The sequence below is a fragment of the Heloderma suspectum genome, chromosome 4 (genome assembly GCF_057233095.1).
Source record: "Heloderma suspectum isolate Gila_16-S chromosome 4, 16-S_ref, whole genome shotgun sequence".
NCBI lineage: Eukaryota > Metazoa > Chordata > Lepidosauria > Squamata > Helodermatidae > Heloderma > Heloderma suspectum.
In genome coordinates this window covers 158,259,573-158,285,342 of record NC_139461.1, presented here as the reverse complement: position 1 = coordinate 158,285,342, position 25,770 = coordinate 158,259,573, and the positions used below count along the sequence as shown (strand labels likewise).

Here is a 25,770-nt window from a genome sequence, read left to right as displayed (position 1 = left end):
AAACCTGGGAAGTACTAGTCCCCCTCTACTCAGCACTGGTTAGGCCTCATCTGGAGTACTGTGTCCAGTTCTGGGCACCGCACTTTAAGAAGGATGCAGATAAGCTGGAGGGGGTTCAGAGGAGGGCAACAAGGATGATCAGGGGACTGGAAACAATGCCCTATGAAGAGAGACTGAAAGAACTGGGCATGTTTAGCCTTGAGAAGAGAAGACTGAGGGGAGATATGATAGCGCTCTTCAAGTACTTGAAAGGTTGTCACAGAGAGGAAGGCCAGCATCATTTCTTGATCATCCCAGAGTGCAGGACACGGAATAATGGACTCAAGTTACAGGAAGCCAGATTCTGGCTGAACATCAGGAAAAACTTCCTGACTTGTTAGAGCAATACAACAATGGAACCAATGACCTAGGAGGTGGTGGCCTCTCCCACACTGGAAGCATTCAAGATGAGGCCGGACAGCCATCTGTCAGGGATGCTCTCACTTGGGTTCCTGCACTGAGCAGAGGGTTGGACTCGATGGTCTTGTAGGCCCCTTCCGACCCTACTATTCTATGAAATTCTAATTCTATGATCAATGATATTTTTGTCCACTCTTCCACCTTAAATGTTCTTGGAAGCTTCAGTCTGGAAATACTGGCAGATTATATCCTGTTACCTAGCATTTCACTCTGTTCTGGAAATTGTGACATTTACAATCAATGTATATAGTAATTTCAAAATATGTTTTCATAATGGGTTGGATCCATAAAAATAGCCGAGCTTATTTTTCCACTGAAATTAATGGGACTTCAATCATGACTAACTTTTCCATAGATTTCCAAGGGAATTAAGTGCAGCTAATTTTCTCTAGATCTGAGCTAATATGTAGGTTCATACGATCACAGCAGGATATCAAAGAAATGGTCCAATTTGGTGCATCCCCATATGAAACAATATGAATAATATGCACACAGTTAATAAGTTATTAAACAAATATCAGAATACTGTTCTTATTTTAAAGCAGAAATAACAAACTCAGTCTGCAATCTAATTCTCACCAAGGTGGTGCCTGAGTAGTACCACTTCAGACTGTAAGTGGGGGCTCCCACGATGGAATGTTTCCCTATTACAATAACTGTTGCTTTTTAAAAAATCACTCCACATAGAAAACAAGATGCTAGCCAGAAAGATTTTAGCCCAAGCCTTCTCTCTGACATGCTAGTTTCTTTGTACAGAGATTAAAAAAAAAAAAAAAGTATTCAACTATTTAATCATCTGGGCCCTCACCTACAGCCTGAAATGGAGCAGCCCAGACTTATATTTACTTTCTCAGTGGCCAGAGTGGTGTGGAAATGTGCCTAATCACATTTTCCTTGGGATGACTCAGCTGATAGGTTTTGCTCATATTAAAGGTCTGTCACCATATGTGGGATCATGAATGAATTTCCCCCCAGATCAGAATGGTGAGTGAAAATGCCTGGCTATTGTCCTCCCTTAGAAGTCTGTGGTTTTAAAGAACTAGTGAGCACTAGGCCTACACTGTACTTCGAACAAGGCAAATAAACCCAAAATATTTTTTCAACAATTTTTCAAAGTTGATTTATATTTCAAAAGAACATGCTAATTATTATTTAATTTATTTTTCTTGCCAAAGAGAATAAGCAAATAATTGCCCTGGCTCTTTCCCCCCTTGTTCTCTCTTGCAAGTACTTCTCATGAGCAAGAGAAGTTCTTTTTGAGGGAAAAAAAAGTTGTCTATATGTGTTTGTACATGTGGCAAAGAAATCTTCGGTACCAAAAACTGTATGGCAAGGGTAAAAGACAAGTACAATTGGGAGAACTATGTTCCATTCCCAGTCTTGATAACAGTTTGGGGAAAAAAAACACTAAATAACAAAGGACTTATATCAAACTCCAAAACCAAGATTTGATAGGGAGAGCTCACCTGTATATTTGCTGAATTCCTGTTACTGTTATTAATATCTTCCACAATGAGGAAGGGATCCTTTATTTCACAATTCTGTTGATTGGTCAAAGCATTGGAATAATTTCCCTTGGAAATATTAGACTGGCTTTTCCTTGAGTCTGTGCTCAGAGAAACTTCATGGCAATAAGAGGGAAGAAATGCTCGGACTCCATCAATATCCACAAATTGTGAGACAGGGACACCACTGAAATTTATGCTTCCTGAGTCAAACAGCTGCGAAGTTCTCCACCTGTGAAGCTGCAATGCCAATAGCACAAGGAGGAAGGTGAAGAACAAGCAGGAGACAAAAGCCACTGCAATCACCAGGTAGAAGGTGAGATCAGACTGTGGATCTACAGGAGCTGAGATGCTGCTGAGATCTGAGAGGATTTCAGGGATGCTGTCAGCCAACACCATGGTGACAGTGGCTGAGGCGGAGAGAAGTGGCTGCCCATTGTCCTTCACTAAAACCACCACGCTTTGCTTGAGGGCATCTTTCTCCAGAAAGAACCGGGCTGTCCTGATCTCTCCGGTGTGGAGCCCCATAGTGAAAAGCCCTGGCTCTGTGGCCTTGGTCAGCTGGTAGGAGAGCCAGGCATTCTGGCCGGAATCTGCATCCACTGCCACCACCTTCGTGACCAGGTAACCCGGCTCAGAGGAGCGAGGGGCCAGCTCTATCCCAGTGGAGCCATCGGAGGGAGGGGCTGGGTACAAGATTTCTGGAGCGTTGTCATTCTGGTCCAGGATGAAGAGAGTCACTGAGACGTTGGAGCTGAGTGGTGGGGAGCCTCCATCCTGGGCCTTGACCTGGAACTGGATCTCCCGAAAGTCTTCATAATCAAAGGAGGTCAAGGCATAGACAACCCCAGTCTCAGAGTTAATGGAGAGGAAGGAGGATATAGGGGAGTCACTGATATTTCTCTCAATGACGGAATAAGTTATTCTGGAGTTTTCTGCCCAGTCTGGATCATCTGCCTTCAGAGAGAATATGGAGGCCCCTCTTGGGTTGTTCTCCATTAAATAAGCGGTATAAACGGATTGCAGGAAGCGGGGAGGATTGTCGTTTGTGTCTAAAATCTCAAGTGGAATAACAAGAGATGTAGAAAGTGGAGGGCTCCCATGATCGATGACTGTGACAGTGATGTTGTAGGCGGCCACCTGCTCCCTGTCCAAGGCTCTTGTTGTCAGCAAACTGTAATAATTATCATAGGATTTCTTCAGTTGGAAGGGGAGATTGCTGGGAATGGAACATGTGACTTCTGCATTCTCTGCCGAGTCTTGATCTTGCACATTTAAAAGGGCTACTGCAGTTGCTGGTGGTGAGTTCTCCGGGATGGAGCTGATAAGTGAAGTTATTTCCAGTTTTGGTGCATTATCATTTACATCAGTAACGAATATCATGAGGGCTGACCTGTCCAAGAGTCCTCCACCATCATGGACCTGGACCTCAATTTCATAAAGTGTGGAGTCCTCATAGTCTAAGTTTCCTACAAGAGTTACCTCCCCAGTGTTTGCATCCAAGTGGAATATTTGTGAAGCCTTTGATGTGATTTTTCTGAATGTATATTTCATTTCTTTGTTTGTTCCTTCATCCAAATCAGTAGCCTTTAATCTGACTATTGTGGACCCTATAGGAATATCTTCCCTAAGATTTACTTCATAGGGAAGTTGGCTAAAAACAGGTGCATTGTCATTAGCATCCAGTACAGTAACATCAACATGCACATTTCCTGTCTTAACAGGATCTCCACCATCATATGCCATGAGGACAAGATTATGAATGGCTTCTTCTTCACGATCCACAGGTCTTTCCAGCACTAATTCGGTGTACTGTCTACCATCAACAGTTTGAACATTAAGAGAGAAATAGCTATTGTTGCTGAGTTTGTATCCCTGCAGAGAATTGTTTCCTAAATCAGGATCTTGAGCTTCCAAGAGGGGAAATTGGGACCCCAGTGCTGTATTCTCACTGATATTTATCACCAGGTTCTCTGACTGGAAGGTGGGGGCATGATCGTTGATATCTGTGATTTCCACAACGACTCCATAAATTTTCATTGAATCCCCAACTATAATCTCAAAATTCAAGATACACTTCTCCATCTGACCACAGATCTCCTCTCTGTCTATTCTCTCTGTGGTGTGCAAATGACCACTCTTATAATTCAAAGCAAAGTATGGAGTCCTACCTGGGGAAACAATGCGGATTCCACGGTCTGAGAGCTCCTTTGCATCCAGTCCCAGTTCTCTTGCAATATTTCCCACCAAAAAGCCTTTCTCAGTTTCCTCAGGAATGGAGTAATGGATCTGCTTGGTAATGCCATGGCAAATACTAGCAAACAGAAAGAAAAAGACAACTCCCCTTTTGCAGTCTTGGAGACATTTTGCTATTGCCATTCCTAGTCTGTTGAGAATCCACAAAGGAGATCTGTTGTTCAGGTATAGCTGAATGTTGCCAGAAAATGCAAATGAATCCTGGTTGAACTGATGCTGACTTGCAGCTGAGATTCCCAGTAGCAAATTGTTCAGTGTGTGTCTGATTTCTCAGCATATTCAGCTCTGAAGCTGCTGACCTGGGAAGGCTGAATTTCTCATTGCATTTCTTACCCTTGGTTGGTGAACAGCGACACTCAGAGTCTCAGCCAGCAATTGCACTCCTTGTTCTGTAAGTTTGCTGAACTACATTCAGATCTTCATTTTTATATGACTTAGAAAGACACATAATAATGAGTTCTGCCACACACATTTTAGGAAGCAGAAAAAATAACCCACAAATAGCAAATATGTAATTCAAAACAGCCCAGTGAAAGGAACAAGTCTCCAGAATTAAAGCGCTGCGGTTTAGAATATATCTGTACCAGCAATTTTCCACATCATTTCTGTCATTATACACGGCTAATACAAATGAAAGGTCCTAACCTTTAAATGTCCAAATATTGAAAATGCCATAAACGATTTCCATAATTCCGTGTACAAAATGCTGTTCTTTTGGTTACAAAAGGTGTAAGTGAATTGAATATGTCAACACCTACCCAGAGTATGATATGTCTCAGAGTGTATGTGCTCTTCAACAGCCAATAACAATTTTGATGCCAATGCATCTTCATTTTATTGAGTCTCAAGCATTGTACTCAATCCCAAAGAGCTGAGTAGTTTTGCCAAAACTATTAAGGAGGAAGTTGAATTATATGCTGCTACAAAGACATCCCACAGTATGATTATCAATAATTTAATTATGTTCCGTATAGGGAACACGACTGTGGATCTTTCAGGGAAATTCAAGCCAACTGGGCTTTACTGCTAGAGAAAAGAGCACCTGCCCCTTTGAGGACAATTTAGAGTACCCACTAGGCAGCCCTCTGAGTGTAGGCAGACACTGCCAGTCACTTAGCAGGACTTGATGGATGTTTTATGTTACTCATACGGCAGTGGATAAGTTTAGTTCTAGTGAACCATCCAGAGAGCTTTGGCTATTGGGCAGTACAGAAATGTAATACATAAATAAATTGATAAATGCTACTACAGATTAAACAAAACACAGCTCTGGTCCATATATTTATCCACAGAAAAGGGTAAAGGAAGTGAATTCCTGTGTTAAAGCCAGAGGGAAGGATGGGCTAGAATCTAACTAGACGGCCTTTGTGCATCAACACATAGACCATCTCCATGAATTCAACACATTCTAATCAGATGTGTAGCTCCATCCTATCCATGGAATCAAATTCGGGAGCTCTGGATCTTGGATGTCTATCTCAATCTGCATTGGCTTGTCTTTAAGTTGCCACAAGCAGCAGTCTGACAAAGCTACAACTTTGGAATTTATCCCAATCACACTGTTCCCAAAGATAGCTAATTTATACTTTTCAGTGGAATGATTTAAGCAATTCAGTCCACATCCAGACACGCAGTGGCTCGTAGTAAATAAGAGTAGCAAAAGTTTTATGTATCTTTAACTGAGGCATGGCATGAAAATAATTCCTGATTTTTTTTGGCTTCAAAACCCTCCATTATAAATTCAGTGGTTATTATACAGTGTTTCCTATTATTTCCTAGAAGCAAATCCATAACAAAGTGGAGAGTGCAAAAGCTGGTTTGAAACTCAACATTAAAATAACTAAAATCATGGCATCTGGCCCCACCACTTCCTGGCATATAGAAGGGGAAGAAATGGAAGCAGTGACAGATTTTATTTTCTTGGGCTCCAAGATCACTGCAGACAGTGACTGTAGCCATGAAATTAAAAGACGCTTGCTCCTTGGGAGGAAAGCTATGGCAAACCTAGACAGCATAGTAAGAAGCAGAGACATCACCTTGCCCACAAAGGTCCGCATAATCAAAGCTATGGTTTTCCCAGTAGTAACGTATGGCTGTGAGAGCTGGACTATAAGGAAGGCTGAGCGCCGAAGAATCGATGCTTTCGAACTGTGGTGCTGGAGAAGACTCTTACGAGTCCCCTGGACTGCAAGGAGGTCAAATCAGTCTATCCTAAAGGAAATCAACCCTGAGTGCTCATTGGAAGGACAGATACTGAAGCTGAAGCTCAAATATTTTGGCCACCTAATGCGAAGAGAAAACTCCCTGGAAAAGACCCTGATGCTGGGAAAGATTGAAGGCAAAAGGAGAAGGGGACGGCAGAGGATGAGATGGCTAGATAGCATCATCGATGCAATGAATATGGACTTGAGCACACGCTGGGAGAGAGCGCAGGACAGGAAAGCCTGGCGTGCTATGGTCCATGGGGTCACGAAGAGTCGGAGACAACTGAACGACTGAACAACAAAAACAAATCCATAACAAGCAGTGCAATGCCAAGTCATTTAAGTTCCAGTCCTCAGAGCAACTTCAGAGGGGCCAGTGTCATCCAGCTAAGAGCTGCAGAAAATCTTGGAACAAGTAGTTTAACAGTGCAATCCGATGTGTGTCTCCTCAAAAGCAAGTCCCACTGTGTTCAATAGAATATACTTGTAGGAAAGGGTACAGAGGACATTTACCTGGGAGTAAGTCTCACTGAATTCTATGGTACTTAACTCTGCATAGACATGCATAGGATTGCAGTGTAATGCTTCTAGATTTAACGAGTTAGCATTTACATTGCTCACAGAACTGGACATTCTGTGAGCAACATAAAATTAAAGTAGATATGGTGTTATGAATTTGGCTTCCTTGATTATTGTGACTGGGCCTATCACTATGGTTTTGCCTGCCTATCAACTAATGAGTGATCAAGGGCTTGACAAAAGGAGCTTCTGTTCTTCATGGTTTTGAATCTTCCTAGAGTTTTTTTTGCTGTATCATCAATAAGTTTTTTTTTTGGGGGGGGGGAATAACAGAGAGACTGCTATAAATAATTTTCTGTTTTCAATTTGAGAGCATAGAGAGAGAGACAGAGATCTAGGAATGCTTACCTACAGTTGGGTAAAACTGCGGCAACCTTGGGCTGATGTTTCTGTTTAGGGATTTAATGAAGGATTAACAGTTGTGCTGCCTATGTTAGGAGTCTGTTTGCTTCCCGTGAGTTCTGTTTGTACATCTGTAAATAAACCCTGCTTATTTAACTTATATGCAGAGTACATCATGAGAAACGCCGGGTTGGATGAATCACAGGTCAGAATTAAGATTGCTGGGAGAATTATCAACAACCTCCGATATGCAGACGATACCACCCTAATGGCAGAAAGCGAAGAGGATCTCAAGAGCCTCTTGTTAAGGGTGAAAGAGGAGAGTGCAAAAGCTGGTTTGAAACTCAACATTAAAAAAACGAAGATCATGGCATCTGGCCCCATCATTTCCTGGCATATAGAAGGGGAAGAAATGGAAGCAGTGACAGATTTTACTTTCTTGGGCTCCAAGATCACCGCAGATGGTGACTGTAGCCATGAAATTAAAAGACGCTTGCTCCTTGGGAGGAAAGCTATGGCCAACCTAGACAGCATAGTAAGAAGCAGAGACATCACCTTGCCGGCAAAGGCCTGTCTAATCAAAGCTATGGTTTTCCCAGTAGTAATGTATGGCTGTGAGAGCTGGACTATAAGGAAGGCTGAGCGCCGAAGAATTGATGCTTTCGAACTGTGGTGCTGGAGAAGACTCTTACGAGTCCCCTGGACTGCAAGGAGGTCAAATCAGTCTATCCTAAAGGAAATCAACCCTGACTGCTCATTGGAAGGACAGATACTGAAGCTGAAGCTCAAATATTTTGGCCACCTAATGCGAAGAGAAAACTCCCTGGAAAAGACCCTGATGCTGGGAAAGACTGAAGGCAAAAGGAGAAGGGGACGACAGAGGATGAGATGGCTAGATAGCATCACCGATGCAATGAATATGAACTTGAGCACACTCCGGGAGAGAGCGCAGGACAGGAAGGCCTGGCGTGCTATGGTCCATGGGGTCACGAAGAGTCGGACATGACTGAATGACTGAACAACAAATAAAGCAGATAGTGCTGACACCATAACCCTCTCTCATCCGAAGAAATTAAACCCTATAGCATTGCCCCTGAACCTCTCACTACTTGTGAAAGTGGTGGCGGCGGTGGGAATGTAACAATATTTTTTATGTGGATAAGCAATTAGAATAACTCTAAACAATTTACTCAACAAAGCACCCCCCGGCGCTCATATCTGATGTAAAAACCCTAATCTTGCAATGTCAGCAAAGATAAAGGATCATGGGGTGTGAAATGTAAACAATTATTGAAAATAATTCTTACCTTGTCACCATTCACAATTTCTGAATTTAAGGGGTGTCCACTGTTGCCTGTGAAATGCAGAGCAGATTTCTCACCACTAAGAATATTGTCTGCAATCTGAATACTGGGAGTCAGGAAGGAAAACTCATTTTTCCTGGATTCTGAGGAGAGGCAAAGCTGGTAGGAATAAGGCAAAGTACCATCTTCAAAATTAGGGGGAAATACGGCACCGGCCTTGGAATGGGGAACGGGACCAAAGCACTGCAGGAACTTGGGATTCCCTGACCGCCGGAGCTTCGTCGTAATGGCCAGAATGACTGTCAAGAGGAATAAGGATGACATCGCAGCCAAGGCCAGCACCAAATAGAGCTGTAGATCAGGCTGATAGTTGGAGCTGCTCGACTGGGTTTTCATCTCCGGAAGGGCCTCCTGGAAGTTCTCAGCAAACACCAGGTTCAGAGTAATGGTGGCTGAGAGAGGCGGCTGCCCGTTATCCTTCACCACGACCACTAGCCTCTGCTTCACCGCATCCCTCTCCACAAAGGCCCTCGCTGACCTGATCTCACCAGTGTGAGAGCCAACAGTGAAGAGCGCTGGCTCAGTGGCTTGAATCAGATGGTAGGACAGCCAGGCGTTGTGTCCGGAATCAGCGTCCACAGCCACCACCTTTGTTACAAGATAGTCTGCCTCGGCTGAACGAGGCACCATCTCAAACAAGGCGGAACCTTCGGCTTCTTGCGAAGGGGACAGGATACGAGGGCTGTTATCATTCCGATCCAGAATAAACACGTTCACGGTGACTTTGCTGCTGAGAGGGGGAGAACCACCATCTTGGGCCTTCACTTGCAGCTGGAACTCCCTGAATTGTTCATAGTCGAAGGACCGCTGGGCGTAGATTGTGCCAGTCCCAGAATTAATGGAGATATATGAGGAGATGGGGAGCTCCTCAATGTTGCTGTTGAGGATGGAGTACGTGATCTGTGCGTTTTGGTCCACATCTGGGTCAGAGGCTTTAATGCTGAAAATGGAAGCACCGGAAGGATTGTTTTCTGGCACATAGATGCTGTAGGAAGGCCTCTCAAAAGCAGGGGCATTGTCATTGACATCAGAGATTTGTAGGGAGATGGTTTTATCTGTGGAAAGAGGTGGGATTCCTTTGTCAGTGGCTGTGACTGTAATATTATACTCAGGAGTTCTTTCTCTGTCCAAGGGACTGTCAGACAGGAGCTTGTAGTAATTGTTGGAAAAGGGAAGAACTATGAAAGGCAAGTCATTTTGTAAATTGCAAGTGACCTTTCCATTATCACCAGTATCTTTGTCATTTACATTGATCAGGGCAATTAAGGTTCCAGATTCAGAAACTTCAGGAATTGGACTGAAGAAGGAAACCAGGGTTACTTCTGGGGCATTGTCATTCTCATCAAGAACCCTTATTTCAATATTGCAATGTGTCTCTAATCCACCACCGTCTTTTGCTGTTACTGCTATCATATATTCCTCAGTTTCCTCAAAGTCCAACAAAGCCATGAGAGTAATCGTGCCTTTGATTGGATTCAGGTGGAATTTTGGATGGATATTTGCTGGTACATTGCTGAAGTGATATCTGATCTGGGCATTTGTACCAGCATCTTTATCAGAGGCAACAACCTGGAGCACAAGGGACCCAACAGGAGCATTCTCCTTCAAACTCACCTTGTATATCTCTTGCATGAAGATGGGTGGGTTGTCATTGGCATCAGTGACATTAATCCATATCTGGGCAGTCCCAGTTTTTCTAGGTTCACCCCCATCCAGGGCTGTAAGGATTAAATGAAGGGTCTGTTCGATTTCACGATCCAGGGGTTTATTTATCACCAGACCTGCATATTTATTTCCATCTTTTCTCTCTTTAATGTCCAAAGTGAAATACTGATTGGAGCTAAGCTGGTAGTTCTGGAGAGAATTCATCCCAATATCAGGATCGTCAGCTTTCCCAAGGAGAAATTGGGTTTCTGGTAAAGTCGTTTCAATGATCTCTAATCTGACATTGTCATTTAGGAAATGTGGTGCATTATCATTAATATCCTGGACTGTTATAGTTATATGGAAAACGTTCAAAGGATTTTCAGCCACAACTTCAAAATTAAGAAGACAAAGTGGAATTTTGCCACATATCACCTCTCGATCTATCCTGTCATTCACATAGAGGTTTCCGTTCTCTGCATTTATACAGAAATACTGCATTTTAGCTGCAGAGACAGCATGCAGGTTACGCCTTGCGAGCTCTCTGGCACCCAGCCCCAGGTCCTTGGCGAGATTCCCCACAACGGACCCCTTTGCCATCTCCTCGGGGATGGAATAGCGAATCTGCTCGGAGGCAGCCCAGCAGGAGCACGGCGACAGCAGCAAGAGAAGCAGCACTTGCCTTGCGAGCGCCCTGCCATCCTCTTCCTCCCTTCGGTCCATCTGGCTCCCTCAAAAATAGGCTGTCTCCTTTTGTTTTCTTTTTTAGAATTTTAGCAAATTCTTGTGAGGATGGTGGAAGTTGCAGCAAGGGAGAACGAAGTGCCTTTCTCCTTCGTCTGTATGAACTAGAACAGTTTTCCTTTCCCCTGCAAGGCTGCTTTGTCTCGGTGCTCTCCAGTTGTTTCCCTGATCTTGTACAGCACCGACAGAGCTCTCACACTGCAGGAACCATCAGTGGATCTTAAACAGTCATGCTGGCCAACAGCGGCACTTTGAGGCTCACACAGAGAACTGCAGGAAAAACCACCTTGTCCTGTTTAAAATGGAAAGATGAGCTGGATGTGCATGAATGTGCCTGTTTCCACAGCATTTTGCAATTTTCCTGTAACTGATTCCAAGTATATTAATTGGGGCGGGGGGAATTCTGTGCTTCATAAAAGTCTACATCTTTTAATATAAAACCAGTGTAATTGCCTCTGTAGCTCTGAAGATAAATGCTGCTTATATAAGAATCCTGACTATCACCTGGGATCACATTTTCTTCTGTTTGAAGATTTTTATCTGCCCTCCTCCAAGATGTGTTCTCAATGGCACTTTACTGCTGGTTTATGACTGTTGGATATGCTCCAGTACTGTATGGTTCACATCACTGGTGGTTGATTTGTAAAGATAAGAAGAGCCCTGATGGATTGGACCAACTGATGGTCTATCTAGTCCAGGTGCAGGCAACGTGGTGTCCATGGACACCAGTGCACCCCAGGACTCCTTTTTTGGTCCCCACCACCAAGATGCCCTCCTCCTTGCCCTTTTTTAAAATGAGCACATTTTCTTACTGGTAGCTGGGGCGGCTGTGAAATAAGTTTCTGTTGGTGATGAAAGCTGTGGATTCAAAGGAGTTGTTTAGTGTATTAGAGCTCAGATCCCACCTCTGCTGTGTACTTGGGCAGGTTACTTGTCCTTTGCCATGGCTCCCACGGCAGCTGTTTTGTGGTGGTGTCCAGGACAGTACAGGCTGGTGGCTCTGATGTCAATGGGGTGGTGAATCCACTCTGGGTTTCAGTCAGAACCAGTCAGAACTCCAAAGGAGCTTTCCAAGGTGTGGAAGCACTTTGGATAGCTCCTTTAGAGTTCTGACTGAAACCCGGAGTGGATTCACTGCCCCACTGACATCAGAGGCATTAGCCTCCACTGGTCCAGGATACTTTCTCAAATTGCCAAATGTGACCTTGGGTTCTAATGATGACCTTGGGTGATCGTGGGTTCTATTTATGGGAGGCACAGAAAAAGTCTTCTGTCTACACTTTTTCAACATGCACTCTATATACATTTCTCATCTCCACCTTTAGTTGTCCTTTGTGTAAAGTTAAACATTCAAAATGCTTTAGCTTGTCTTCAAAGGGAAGGTGCTGCAACACCCTGATCATTTTGGTTGCCGTTTTCTGCACCATTTCCAGATCTACGATATAAGTTTTCAGATCTACCAGCACTGTACACAGCATTTCAAATGTGGTTGCACCATACTTCGGTGTGACATTACGATACTCACAGTTTTATCTTCAATCTCTTTCCTAATAATCTGTTGCATGGAGTTTGCATTCCCTCCACTATCACTGCACACTGAGTTGGCATTTTTATTGAGTGACACCAAGATATTTTTAATGATTAGTCACTGGATTCAGACCCTATCAGTGGACATGTGAAATTATAATTTTTTTGCTATTTTCCCATCACCCAATAAGAAGACCAATTTTAATGGAAATGTAGGGTGTTGCATCTGGCCCTGGACTGGGGCAGGGCGTGCAAATGTTGTCATGTGGACACATGCTATACATGCAAACCAGGCAGTGAGGTGTTAGAGGTTGGAATGAGCTATATATCCTGAGTACCCATCCCCAGCCAGTACAATTTGCAACTTTTCTCTATGCTCTATTTGTCACAGTTGTTCCACACTTTTCCACAGTTGATGGAAAATCAACCAAAATCATACGCCAATGAATGATGGTGGTAAAATTCCTGAAAATAATATACTATAAATGGCACATCAGAACAGGAATTGCAAGATATCCCTAATAAATTTATCCAAACCTGACTTGAGCATAGGGAAGTTCTCTGTTCTTACACAACCTCTCCAGAGAGACCACTGCAAATATTTGCACCCCTAATCTACTCTATTTTCTAACCCATATTTGTTAAGTTCCAATTTGTAGTTATTAGGACCTACACCCAAATGCTCCTTTAGCTCTCTTACCTGTTGTGTTATCCAATCTGATATATTTTGCAGTTTAATTGACTGGTTCCATGCTACGTATACATGGACTTCCTGCAGCCACATCTCCATTCCCTTAGGCAAGTGGGCAGCTGTGGTGTGCAACTGCCACATACATGAATTGAATGAGAAGGCCCGAACATTAATATATTGGAGATCACATGGAGGCCTGGGGCTGAACTAAAATTAACATGCACATTTAAAAATATGGAAATAGCTGCTGGGGTGTGGGGGGACAGCTGGGTGGAGATGCGGAGTTTAAGACCCCTCCCCCCACATACACATTGTGATCCTGACTAAAATTGCCTCACACCCAAATGTTTCTATTTTCATAGGGAGGCAAGCTCCCATTGGCAACTATAGGAGCTTTCCTCTCAATGGAAATTGCAGCTTTTGGGAAGGATTTTCATTGTGATCAATGTGTGTGCATTAGGGGGGGAGGTATAAACTCCCTCTCCCCACTTGTTGTGTTCCCAGTCCTGCTCTTCCGGGTGGTGGCTATTTCCATTAAAATATCTGTGCACATTAAATGCAACAGTGCTGCTTTGTGAATGATTCTGGTAACAACTTGACATGCATTTAAAGTTTAATATAACTGTTAGTTGTCACAGTCTGTACTTTTCAGCATTTCATTTCCACCTGACCTCACTGCTTTGAGTGCCATTCCCCCACCCCCACCCCACACACACATGTAAACTTCATCACACATCTGGTGAAGTAGACCCTAGTCGGGGAAAGCTTATGCCACAGACACTTTGCATGTCTTCAAAGCATGGGTGGGCAGACTTCAGGCAAGGTCCACCAACCAGAGCCTAGTACAAAAAAGTGGTTCAGGTGGGCAGACCTACATTAACAATTAAGGAACAAGGTGCCTCTGAGCACATGCTCAGTCCATAGAATTTGGTTTGAATACCAGAACTGAAAGGAACTCACAAAAATCCACTCGTCTTTGCCCCAGGCTTTCTTCATTTCAGCAGAATAATGGCAGTGGGGAGAGGGCAGAGTCATTTTGTTTTTAAACGATTGTTAAACAATTGGGAGTCAAAAGTCTTTGCTGACCTACTGCAAATCACCCAGAGTAGTTCCTGATCTACCTTCTGCCTTGCTTTAAGGTGCCACAAGACTCTTTGTTGTTTTGCACTGAACATCTGCAGTTTGGCCCTTGGAGCAGAGCCTTGCTTAGAGTGCTGTGATGTCTTTTCTCAAAACATGAGATGGTCCCCAAACATGATTATCCCAATTTCTGACATAGAAATCATGACTTTCCACCAACTTCAGAAAGCGCCACCATTGCTGGGAACCTATGACTACACAAATGTTAAAATATGGAATGACAACATCAGCCAGTGCTCACTGAATATTTAGAAATCTGTTGGTGACTAACAGAATCTCTGGTTGCAGCACCGCTTGTTTGGATTATGGTAATATTTCTCTTCTCATCCCCACAACTTTATAAGCAAGATTACTTAGACTGCATTGTGTTCAGCTGTTTTCTCCATGTGTGATATAAGAAGCCCTGATTCTGAGCCAACTTTCCGGCTTATGTAAAAGAGGGAGAAGAGTGGGGGAAGTACTGCATGTTAAGGGGGGGGTGTGAGGGGAAGTACTGCATGTTAAGTAAAGGAAAGAGGAGCCCAGAAGTAGAAGGATGAGCTGCTATGCTCCCCTTTATGTTCCCAAGAACGTCCCACCATCTGCACTGCATTCCCCATCCTCAGGAACTATATATGTAATAAAGACAAATAGGTGAGGAACTTCTAATACAGAATTCTCAGCACTCTCAACAAATTACAATTCTGGGAATACTCCAGGATGCCATTACAGATAAACTTCCATAAAACTAAATTTGTTGTTAAATGACCTAAATTCCTATGTATGCTGTTAAATATTAGAGTATTCTTTTTAAAAAACACACAACCCAATTCTTCCAAAGACATATCCAGTATTAAAACCTCAGGCTTTTCAGTTTGTTTATATACCGAATGTGTGATGTATTCAAAGAGCTGGAAGAGGCCAAATGCCATCATGTCCAGCATTGCGCAGAAGCATGAATAGCCACCTAAACAACCACCAATGACAGGCAAACCACAGTGTGTCACAGACAGTGGCCAGGTGCACGATGGAAGGCTGTTATAGCAAATTTAGCTGGGCACATTGCCACACCATTGGTACCAATGGGAGCTGGTCTCCCAATGTAAATGTCATGCACGTAGGAAACTAGCATGTCAGACGGAAAAGCTCTTGCCTAGCCTCCTTCCCCAACATACCAATTTTCTATGTGTGGAATGTTTTTGTATTGAGAATCATTCAGTAGTTCATGTGAGGCCCCAGTCAGTCTGGAGTGGTATGATCTAGACACAGCCTGATCCACTCAGGAAGAACTAGGCTACAGTAATCTATTCTTGTGGTGCCTCAGAAGAAATGGGAAAAGCCTAAGATGATATCTGGTAGTGGTGGAGAGCAGAACTGAAGACTGAGAAAGAAGAATCACAAGATATGCTATATAAGTATATCTAACTCCTACTTGAGCCAAGTTAAGTTCATTGTTTCTTCAACTGTTCTGGGAAGTTTGATGACTTGTTCTTCTAATTCACTTTACACAACTTTTAGATGTGAGCTAGCTAGAGATAATACTGAGGGCATTAAGACTATGTCTCAGTTAAAACACCAACTCAGGGCATCCTCATTTAATTATACTTGAAATGACAAACTGCAGGGCCCTATTGCCAATGTGTGGGAAACAATGCAAAATATACTACGATGATGACGATGATGTATTTCTATAGCCATTTAGAGAGTTCAAGGTGCTCCACATACACTAATGTGTTATCACTACAACTATCCTATAATTAAGATCAGTATTATTATTCCCTTATTGCAGATGGTGCTGGGGGATGAGGGAGAGAAGCTTGCCTAAGATCACCTGGTCTGGAGGATCTTCACAACAACGGAATGAGAAGCATGTTGGAGTATCACCTGGATTTTCATGGAATTGGCTTTGGTCTGTCAGGGACACATGAAGCAAGATAAGCCAAGTGTACCGTACCTTTAAAATCTGGTTTTCAGGGGTCACAAGCACTTGAAAGGAGCATACTTCGGTGATGGTGGGGAGTAGAACTGAAAGTCATGAAACTGGCAGGGTCTGCTCAACCAATGAGAGAGGCTTGTTTCCTGCCCTTGTCCAGGCTCCCCCCTGCTACTACATTATTACGAATGGAAAGCAACTAATTTTCCCCTTGTGTGCAGATTTCCCTGAAGAAACCAAAATCCCTTGTTCTTGAGTACAGCATCTGAAGACTACCCCTGAGAGCAGCCCAGCCCCCCAGTTTTGCCCCATTCCAGCACTCTTCCCCAGAGTTATTGCTTCCAATCCCACCCACCCCTTCTCCCTTTCTCCTCCTTGCTCACAATGAGAAGCTCCAGTAAACCCGAAAGATCATTACTGCGATTACATAACAGCAGAGAAACAACTTTACATCAGACAAACTACAGAACATCAAAGAAGAAGAACATCATAATAGTGGTTTATTGGAGAAGTGAAAGAGTGCTTTAGGGCAAGTTACTAAAGTTAGCCTTTAACCCTTTCACTGCAGGGAAGCGAGATTAATTTCTTACTTGCTTGATTAATTTCTGTAAACATGCACAAAAGGGGGGATATGTTAAAAATTAAAAGCAGGCTAGCTAAGGCGAATGTGTGTCCCCATGACTGCAATAATGTGAGGGGTCGCTTCTGTGGTCCTAGGGATTTTCTCAATGGGAAAAGCTACTTTCATTGGGGAAACAAGTGGGAATGAGGTGTCCCACCCCCTTGACCACATCACTGCGAGGTCACAGAGGATTTAATATGGGCAGGAAATCAACCCTGACTGCTCATTGGAAGGACAGATACTGAAGCTGAAGCTCAAATATTTTGGCCACCTAATGCAAAGAGAAAACACCCTGGAAAAGACCCTGATGCTGGGAAAGATTTTAGGCAAAAGGAGAAGGGGACGGTAGAGGATGAGGTGGCTAGATAGCATCACCAATGCAATGAATATGGACTTGAGCACACTCCGGGAGACAGCAGAGGACAGGAAGGCCTGGCGTGCTATGGTCCATTGGGTCATGAAGAGTCGGACATGACTTAACGACTGAACAACAACAACAAGGGGGGAGGAATGACATGGCACACTGTGGTAAAACAAGTAAAATGGTAAATCAGTAAAAAAAACAAAAACAAGTCGGAGTAAAAGGAGTTTCAGAAAATGTGTCTTGTCAAGAGGGAAGCAGCTGGTTGGTAATGGTGACGACATCATCTGTCGCGAAGGAACTCAGATTGCTCTAACTTCACACTAAATTGCTTGTGAAGACAGCCCCCTGGTCAGTTCCCAGCCAAGGTTCACCAATCCCTACTACCACACATACTACTATGTTTCATATGATGAAATTCTAGAAGGCTGAACAGTGTTGTACAAGGGCAGAGTCAGAGGTATAGTACTTCCCCTCAAACCCCCTCCCTCTACATCATGGGCGTCCGAGTGGTTGGGGAATTTTTTGGCTGTGAGAACAGCTGAGGGCGAAGGTGGAACTCCCCACGCTGCCCTCATGACAGTGTGTGACCAATGGGAGGCAGACATTACGAGTGTGCCTGCCTCCCTGCCACACTGGAGGCATAGACTGGCTCCCATCCAACTGGTTGAACAGAACACATATAAAAGTGAGAACTATAACCTATTCCCTCTCGGGAACAATTAGTATGACAAAGCATAAATTATATTAATAACTATGTGGAAATGCATTTTATGTCCAAAAACTTTCCATCTGACAGAGTCAGCTTACCTGGATATTGGCTCAATCCCCATTACCACACTTAACATCTTCAACAAAGAGGTAGGGATCATGTATCTCACAGGGCTGCTGACTGGTGGGAGTATTGGAGGAGTATCCTTTTGGGAAGCTGACATTGCTCTTCCTAGAGCTCGTTGTCAAAGAAACCTCATGACAATGGGACTGAAGCCCGGACTCCATCAATCCCCACAAACTGTGAAACTGGAACACCACAAACACTTCCAGAATCACACAGCTGAGAATTTCTCCACCTGTGCAACCTGATGGCCAGTAACACAAGGAGGAAGGTGAAGAACAAGCAGGAGACAAAAGCCACTGCAATCACCAGACAGAAGATGAGGTCAGACTGGGAGTCTGCAGGAGCTGAGATGCTGATGAGATCTGAGAGGATTTCAGGGATGCTGTCAGCCAGCACCACGGTGACGGTGACTGAGGCGGAGAGAGGTGGCTGCCCACTGTCCTTCACTAAGACCACCAGGCTTTGCTTGAAGGCGTCTTTCTCCAGAAAGAACCGGACTGTCCTGATCTGCCTAGTGTGGAGCTCCCCAGTGAAGAGCCCTGGCTCCGTGGCCTTGGTCAGCTGGTAGGAGAGCCAGGCATTCTGGCCGGAATCCGCGTCCACTGCCACCACCTTCATGCCCAGGTAACCTGGCTCAGAGGAGCGAGGGGCCAGCTCTATCCCAGTGGAGCCATTGGAGGGAGGGGCCGGGAACAAGATTTCTGGAATGTTGTCATTCTGGTCCAGGATGAAGAGAGTCACTGAGACATTGGAGCTGAGTGGTGGGGAGCCTCCATCCTGGGCCTTGACCTGGAAATTAATCTTTTGAATCTCTTCATAATCAAAGGAACTCAAGGCATAGGCAATACCAGTCTCCGAATTAATAGAGAGGTAGGAAGAAAAATGAAAATCAGTTATTTGGCTTTTAATAATAGAATAAGTTATTTTGGAGTTCTCATCCCAGTCTGGATCATTTGCTTTAAATGAGGAGATGGAGGCACCTCTTTGATTGTTCTCCATGAGGTAGGATATGTAGGATGATTGTGGAAAGAGGGGAGGACTGTCATTTGTGTCTAAAATCTGAAGATGAATAATGGTAGATGTAGAAAGTGGAGGGGTCCCATGATCTGTGACTGTGACAGTGGTGTTGTAGGCGGCCACTTGCTCCCTGTCCAGGCTCTTGTTGTCACTAAACTATAATCATCATCATAGGATTTTGTCAGTTGGAAGGGGAGATTGCTGGGAATGGAACATGTGACTTCTGCATTCTCTGCCGAGTCTTGATCTTGTACCTTTAAAAGGGCTACTGCAGTTGCTGGTACTGAGCTCTCAGGGATGGAGAATGGAAAGTGAAGTTATTTCCATTTCTGGTTCATTATCATTTATATCAGTAACAAATATAAAAAGTTTAGATTTGTCAAAGAGCTGTCCACCATCATGGACCTCGATCTCAATTTCATGAAGTATAGACTCCTCATAGTCTAAGTTTCCTACAGGAGTTATCTCCCCAGTGCTTGCATCCAAGTGGAATATTTCGGAAGCCCTTTCTGTGATTTTTAGGAATGAATATTTCATCTCCTTGTTGACTCCTTCATCCAGATCACTAGCTTTTAATGTAAGCACTGTGGTACTGATAGGAATATCTTCCTTAACATTCACTTCATAGATATGTTGGCTAAAAATCAGCACGTTGTCACTAGCATCCAAAACTACTACTTAAACCTGCAAAGTTCCTGTCCTGACCGGATTTCCCCCATCATATGCAGTGAGGACCAGGCCTTTTGAGCACTAATCCGGTGTATTGTCTACCATTTGCCATTTGCACGTTGAGAGAAAAATGGTTGCCGATGTTCAGTTTGTAACCCTGGACAGTATTGGTGCCCATTTCAGGATCCTGAGCTTCATAAAGAGGAAACTAGGATCCTGGTACTGTCATCTCACTGATTTTGAGCTCCAGTTTCTCTGAATGGAAGGTGGGAACATTGCCATTAATATCTGTGATTTCCACTTCAGTAGCATAAACTTTCATTGAATCCCCAACTATAATATCAAAACTCAAGACACACTTTTCCACCTGTCCACAGAGCTCCTCTCTGTCTGTTCTGTCTATAGTATACAAATGACCACTCCTATAATTCAAAGCAGACTTTTGAGTCTTACCTCAGGAAACAATGTGGACTCGATGGTGCAAGAGCTCTTTTACTTCCAGCCTCAAATCTTTTGCGATGTTCCCCACCAAATAATCCTGTTCCATTTCTTCATGAATGGAGTATTGAATCTGTCCAGTAACAGCTTGCCAAATATTAATACAAATTAAGCAAAAGACAGCTCCCATTTTGCAATTCTGGGGAAATATTGCTATTGCCAGTTCCGTTTCAGTATCAAGAATGTCACTCCTAGTTCTTTGATGGAATTACTAAAATTCAGATTCAGTATGTGTGATATCTCTCAGCATTTTCTGCAATGAAGCAGCTGGTTTGGAAAATGGAATCTCTCACTGCATTGTTCAGCCTTGGTTGGTGAACAGTAACACCCAGAGTCCTAGCCAGTAACTTCATCCTCATGATACTCCAGCGATATATTTTTCTTAGTATACTCCTCATTCTGATACGCCAGAATCCTTGTTCTATTTGACATTTTGTATCCATCCTAGGTTTATGATTTTATCACATTTCTTTGTTCTTGGAAACAGATCATTCTCTGCTTATAGTTGCTTTCCTGCTACATAAGTTGCCACTCTCAGCGTAGTAACTTGACTATAGCCCTGCAGTAGTCACTGTGAAGGTGTCATTGTAAGTTTCATGATACATGTTTTCCTGATATTCTATTTCTATTGGCAACAAGCATTTTCTGTTCAGATTTTAAATACTGTGGAATCCAACTAGAAACTCTGCTGTTTAGGAAAAAATTATAAAACTTTCCTATGCTATCCAGAATTTAAACCAACTCTGGAAATTATAACTCATAAACTATAGGAATAAAATAATGTTACAATATGTTTTCAGAATATTTATGCCTTTATCCCAGGATTTATCAAGACAGGGAACAGGAATGGCTGTACTCAAAAAATACACATTGGAAGTCACAATAATCAGTGTAATATCTGCAAAGCAACTTCTGAACTAAATAGGTAAAATGTTTATGACGCATATCTGATCCAATGCACTGAACCATTCCTCCAAACTACATGTGACATTAGAGTGCAATACACCCCCACCCCCATTTGGATTAGCCATGGCACGGGGAGAAGGGGAGCTAATTCAGGCCCACAATTTTTCCAAACTACAGCTGATAGCAGCTTCATTGGGTGATCTGTCCTGGGTCCATGGAATATGGGGGGGGGGTCGGAGAGAAGGTTACCTCATCAAGCCACAGCCCTGATCCAAATTGGGGGCCACAAGTCTGCTTTTACACACAAAAAATATGTCGGGAGCTCCAAATGCAGCACTCCAGTGCAATGTGTATTTTGTCCCTCAAAAGTCCCACTAGTTCAAGGGGGGGATAATTTAGAAAAAGAAGGAAGGAACAGATGCAAAGGCAAAGGGGAGGGACCATAGCTCAGAGTAGCTGCTTTGCATGCAGAAGATCTCAGGTTTGACCCTCAGCATCTCCAGATAGGGCTGCAAAAGAACCCTGCCTGAAACCTCAGAGAGTCATTGCTGCCAGTCAGTGTCGACAATACTGGGCTAGATGGACCAAGGGTCCAACCCAGTATAAAGCACTTCCCTGTTTCCTAATGCTATTTAGAAAAGGAAGACTTAAAGTGTCTCTAAAGAGAAGAGACAGGCCAGAGAAAAGATATGGCTAGAGTGAGCTATACAGGCTCTAGCTATCTGAAGTAGTGATGGAACAACTGGGCAATGTGTTATATATACCTGCCTTAGATCCCCCATCCACACTTTTAAATATTACAGGAGGATGCTCATTTTTTCAGTTCTAACTGGCAGATTGGGAACCTGAGGGAAGTAGAAACAAGCTATAAGTGATAGATTGCCACATAACAATACCTGATTGTATTAGAACTAACAAGCAGTTGGTTCCCCGCAAATACAGTTCGTGGAGAAAAATCAACTCTAACTAAAGTTTTAACTTAATTGACTGCATTTATTGAAACATTCAAAGTGTTACATCTTTTATCCTTATGAAACTTCCTTAAATACAATGTTCATGGTGTAAACTAAACTTTTACTGGATTACTTTTGATTGTAGGTGTCTCTTAGTCCCTTCATAATTTGTTTACAGGCCATATGTTACTGAACATATTGTACTTTGGCCTGCACCTGAGTTTATAAAGGTATACAGAGACTTTTTTGTGTTCATATTTCATTTTGCTCCAATTTGCAATTTATTATGTTTGTTTAATTATACTTTAAATTTTTAGGTATAGAAAATAAAACTTTATAGTACATTTTTATAGAAGATAGCCTAATTCTTTAAAAAAAGGCTTTATGGACATAAATAAACTCCCAAATTAGAATTAGAGTGAAAACTGTTGTTATTCATGGAATCTGCATGTCAAGAGCTTTCTATGAAGTGTGTTTCATGAGAATTCAATGGGAAGGCAATCAAAAAGGGATGACCAACTAACTCCCGACTTTGAATTATTTATATAAGATAGGGTTCCTATAATGCTAGTATGAGGTGCATTCTTTGGTTATTCATTGTTGATTAAAGGTCAATGCCTAATAAAACTGTATGCTAAAAGGATCTTGTAGTGTGCACTATTCAATGGCAGACATATATGGTACAACACAGCAAGTTTTATTGCACATTGGGGTATTATATGACAATAACCTAAGAAGACACTGAGACACAAACAAGTGGCATGGGCTCCATAATTACTTCTCCCTAACTCACTCCCTCTCTGTGGCTACAGCAGAATTAGTCGGATCAACAAACATAGATGTAATAATTGCCTCATTTAAATTGAAGCAATCAGATAAACAAGGTCTATTTAGCATCAGTTTTGTTATACGAGCAAAAATATTTAGTATCCTTTCAGACCACAAAACAACACACATTATATATCTATTTGGGAGATAATCCACTCTCTACAGTATAACTTTTTATATTCAAAAAGAATTTAAAAGTAGTGTCTGGCATAATGTGAATGATTTCTAGACTGAAAACTCACCATGCTTGCATTATCTGCCTCAGGTTTTAAATTGTTTCCTCCACTGCTTGTGAAAGGCACAGCAGAATTGTCTCTGCAAAGAACATTGTCTGCAATCTGAATGCTGGATGTTAGAAAGGAAAACTCATTTTTCCTGGACTCGGAGGACATACAAAACTGGTGGGTATAAGGCGAAGTCCCTTCTTCAAAATGTGGTGGGAATATGGCACCAGTCTTTGAACAAGGAGCAGGACCAAAGCACTGCAGGGACTGAGGATTGCTTGATCTTTTAAGTTTCCTAACAATTGCCAGAGTCACTGTAAGGAGGAATAAGAATGAAATCAAAGCTAAGGTCAGTACTAAATAAAACTGAAGCTCAGACTGATGGTCGGAGTCATTACTTTTGCTGCTCACTTCTGGAAGCGCTTCTTGGAAGGTTTCAGCAAACACCAGGTTGACACTCACAGTAGCAGACAGTGCTGGCTGCCCATTATCCTTTACCAAGATTACTAGCTTCTGCTTCACAGCATCTCTTTCCAAAAACATCCTCAATGTCCTGATCTCACCGGTATGGGAAACAATTCTGAACAATGCTGGCTCTGTAGCCTGAAGCAGATGGTAGGACAGCCAGGCATTGTGTCCAGAATCAGCATCCACGGCCACCACCTTGGTCACAAGGTAATCTGCTTCGGCTGAGCGAGGCACCATCTCAAACAAGGATGAATCCTTTACTTCTTGTGAAGGGTAGAGGATTTGAGGGCTGTTATCATTACGATCTGCAATAAACACTTTCACTGTGGTGTTGCTGCTGAGGGGTGGGGAGCCACCATCTTGTGCCTTCACTTGCAGCTGAAACTCCCTGAGTTGCTCATAGTCAAAGGAGCGCTGGGCATAGATCATGCCAGTCTCAGAGTTAATAGAGATATAAGATGACAGAGGCAGCTCCTCAATACTGCTGTTGAGGAGAGAATAAATGATGTGCGAATTGTACTCTAGATCTGGATCTGAGGCCTTGACATGGAAAATGGAAGCTCCAGATGGGTTGTTCTCTGGCAAATAGGCAGTATAGGAAGATTTTTCAAAAGCTGGGGGGCTATCATTGGTATCTGAAATCCGTACTGAGATGGTTTTGTCTGTGGAAAGAGGCGGTGTGCCATTGTCTGTGGCTGTGATGGTGATATTGTACTCTGGAGTGCTTTCTCTGTCCAGGGGACCATCTGTAAGAAGCTTATAATAGTTATTAGATATTGATACTATTTTAAATTGTCAGTTACTTTGTAAATGGCAAGTAACTTTCCCATTTTCCCCAGAATCTCTATCATTTACATTGATAAGGGCTACCAGGGTTTCAACTGCAGAATCTTCAGGTAATGGGCTAGCTATGCAAGCGAGATTTACTTCGGGGGCATTGTCATTCTCATCTAGTAGTTTTATTTCAACATGACAGTGAGCCACTAATCCACCTCCATCTCCTGCTTCTACTGTCATTGCATATTTATCTGTTTCTTCAAAGTCCAGAGCCCCTTTAGTTATAATTGTCCCATTTTTTGGATCTAGGAAAAAAAATTTGTGGACATTTTCAGGAATGTTGCTATAAGTATACCTGATCTGGCCATAAGAATCTTCATCTTTATCTGTGGCTTTTACTTGTATCACTGAAAATCCTTTGGGGGTATTCTCTTTAATACTGATCTTGTACACTTCTTGAGTGAAGACTGGAGGGTTGTCATTGGCATCAATGACATTTATCCATATTTTGGCTGTCCCGGTTTTGGCAGGCTTCCCTCCATCCAGAGCCATAAGGATTAAATGGAAACTGCTTTCACTTTCTCGATCCAGCTTTTTGTTCAGTACTAATTCTGCATATTTATTTCCTTCTCTCTCTCTAGCTTCCAGTATGAAATACGGATTAGGCATGAGATGGTAATTCTGGAGAGAATTCATTCCAACATCTGGATCTTCAGCATACCCAAGAACAAATCGGGCTCCTGGCAAAGTTAATTCATTTGTCTCTAGTTTTATATCCTCGTTTAAGAAATGTGGTGCATTATCATTAATGTCCTGGATCTCTACAGTTATATAGAAAATATTTATAGGATTTTCAACCATAACTTCAAAATTAATGAGGCAGAATACAATTTCCCCACATATTTCCTCTCTATCTATCCTGTCATTTAAGTACAGATTCCCATTTTCTACACTGATTGTGAAATATTGCTTTTTACCCACAGAAATGATACGCAGATTGCGATTTGCTGTGTCTTCAGTAGCCGGCCCCAAATCTTTGGCAAGACTTCCCACGCTGGAACCCCTTTCCATTTCTTCAGGGATAGAATACTGAATATCTTCTGAGGCAGTCTGGCAGAACAAAGACAATAAAAAGAGGAGAGGTACTTGCCTTATTACCGACCCACTTTTCTCTTTGTGCCTGCTGTCCATCTGATTTACTGAGATATTTGCTCTATCCTTTTCTTGGATGTCTTGATTAGA

At 42.8% G+C, this 25,770-nt stretch overlaps 1 protein-coding gene and 3 pseudogenes across 2 annotated transcripts; all 4 read right to left on the bottom strand.

Annotated features, from left to right (window-relative positions):
• Positions 1 to 1,820: 1,820 nt before the first annotated feature.
• LOC146347587 (protocadherin gamma-A5-like) lies at positions 1,821 to 4,677 on the bottom strand. Its single transcript, XM_084851555.1, has one exon. It carries the CDS (start codon positions 4,341 to 4,343, stop codon positions 1,821 to 1,823), a length of 2,523 nt encoding a protein of 840 aa, XP_084707681.1. The 5' UTR covers positions 4,344 to 4,677.
• Positions 4,678 to 7,264: 2,587 nt separating this feature from the next.
• Positions 7,265 to 14,863, bottom strand: LOC146347586 (protocadherin gamma-B1 pseudogene; annotated as a pseudogene). Its single transcript, XR_014790335.1, has one exon. The product of XR_014790335.1 is annotated as a protocadherin gamma-B1 pseudogene (transcript).
• A 3,302-nt stretch (positions 14,864 to 18,165) lies between these two features.
• On the bottom strand, positions 18,166 to 20,978 carry LOC146347585 (protocadherin gamma-A6 pseudogene; annotated as a pseudogene).
• Positions 20,709 to 25,719, bottom strand: LOC146347584 (protocadherin gamma-B5 pseudogene; annotated as a pseudogene).
• Positions 25,720 to 25,770: the final 51 nt, after the last annotated feature.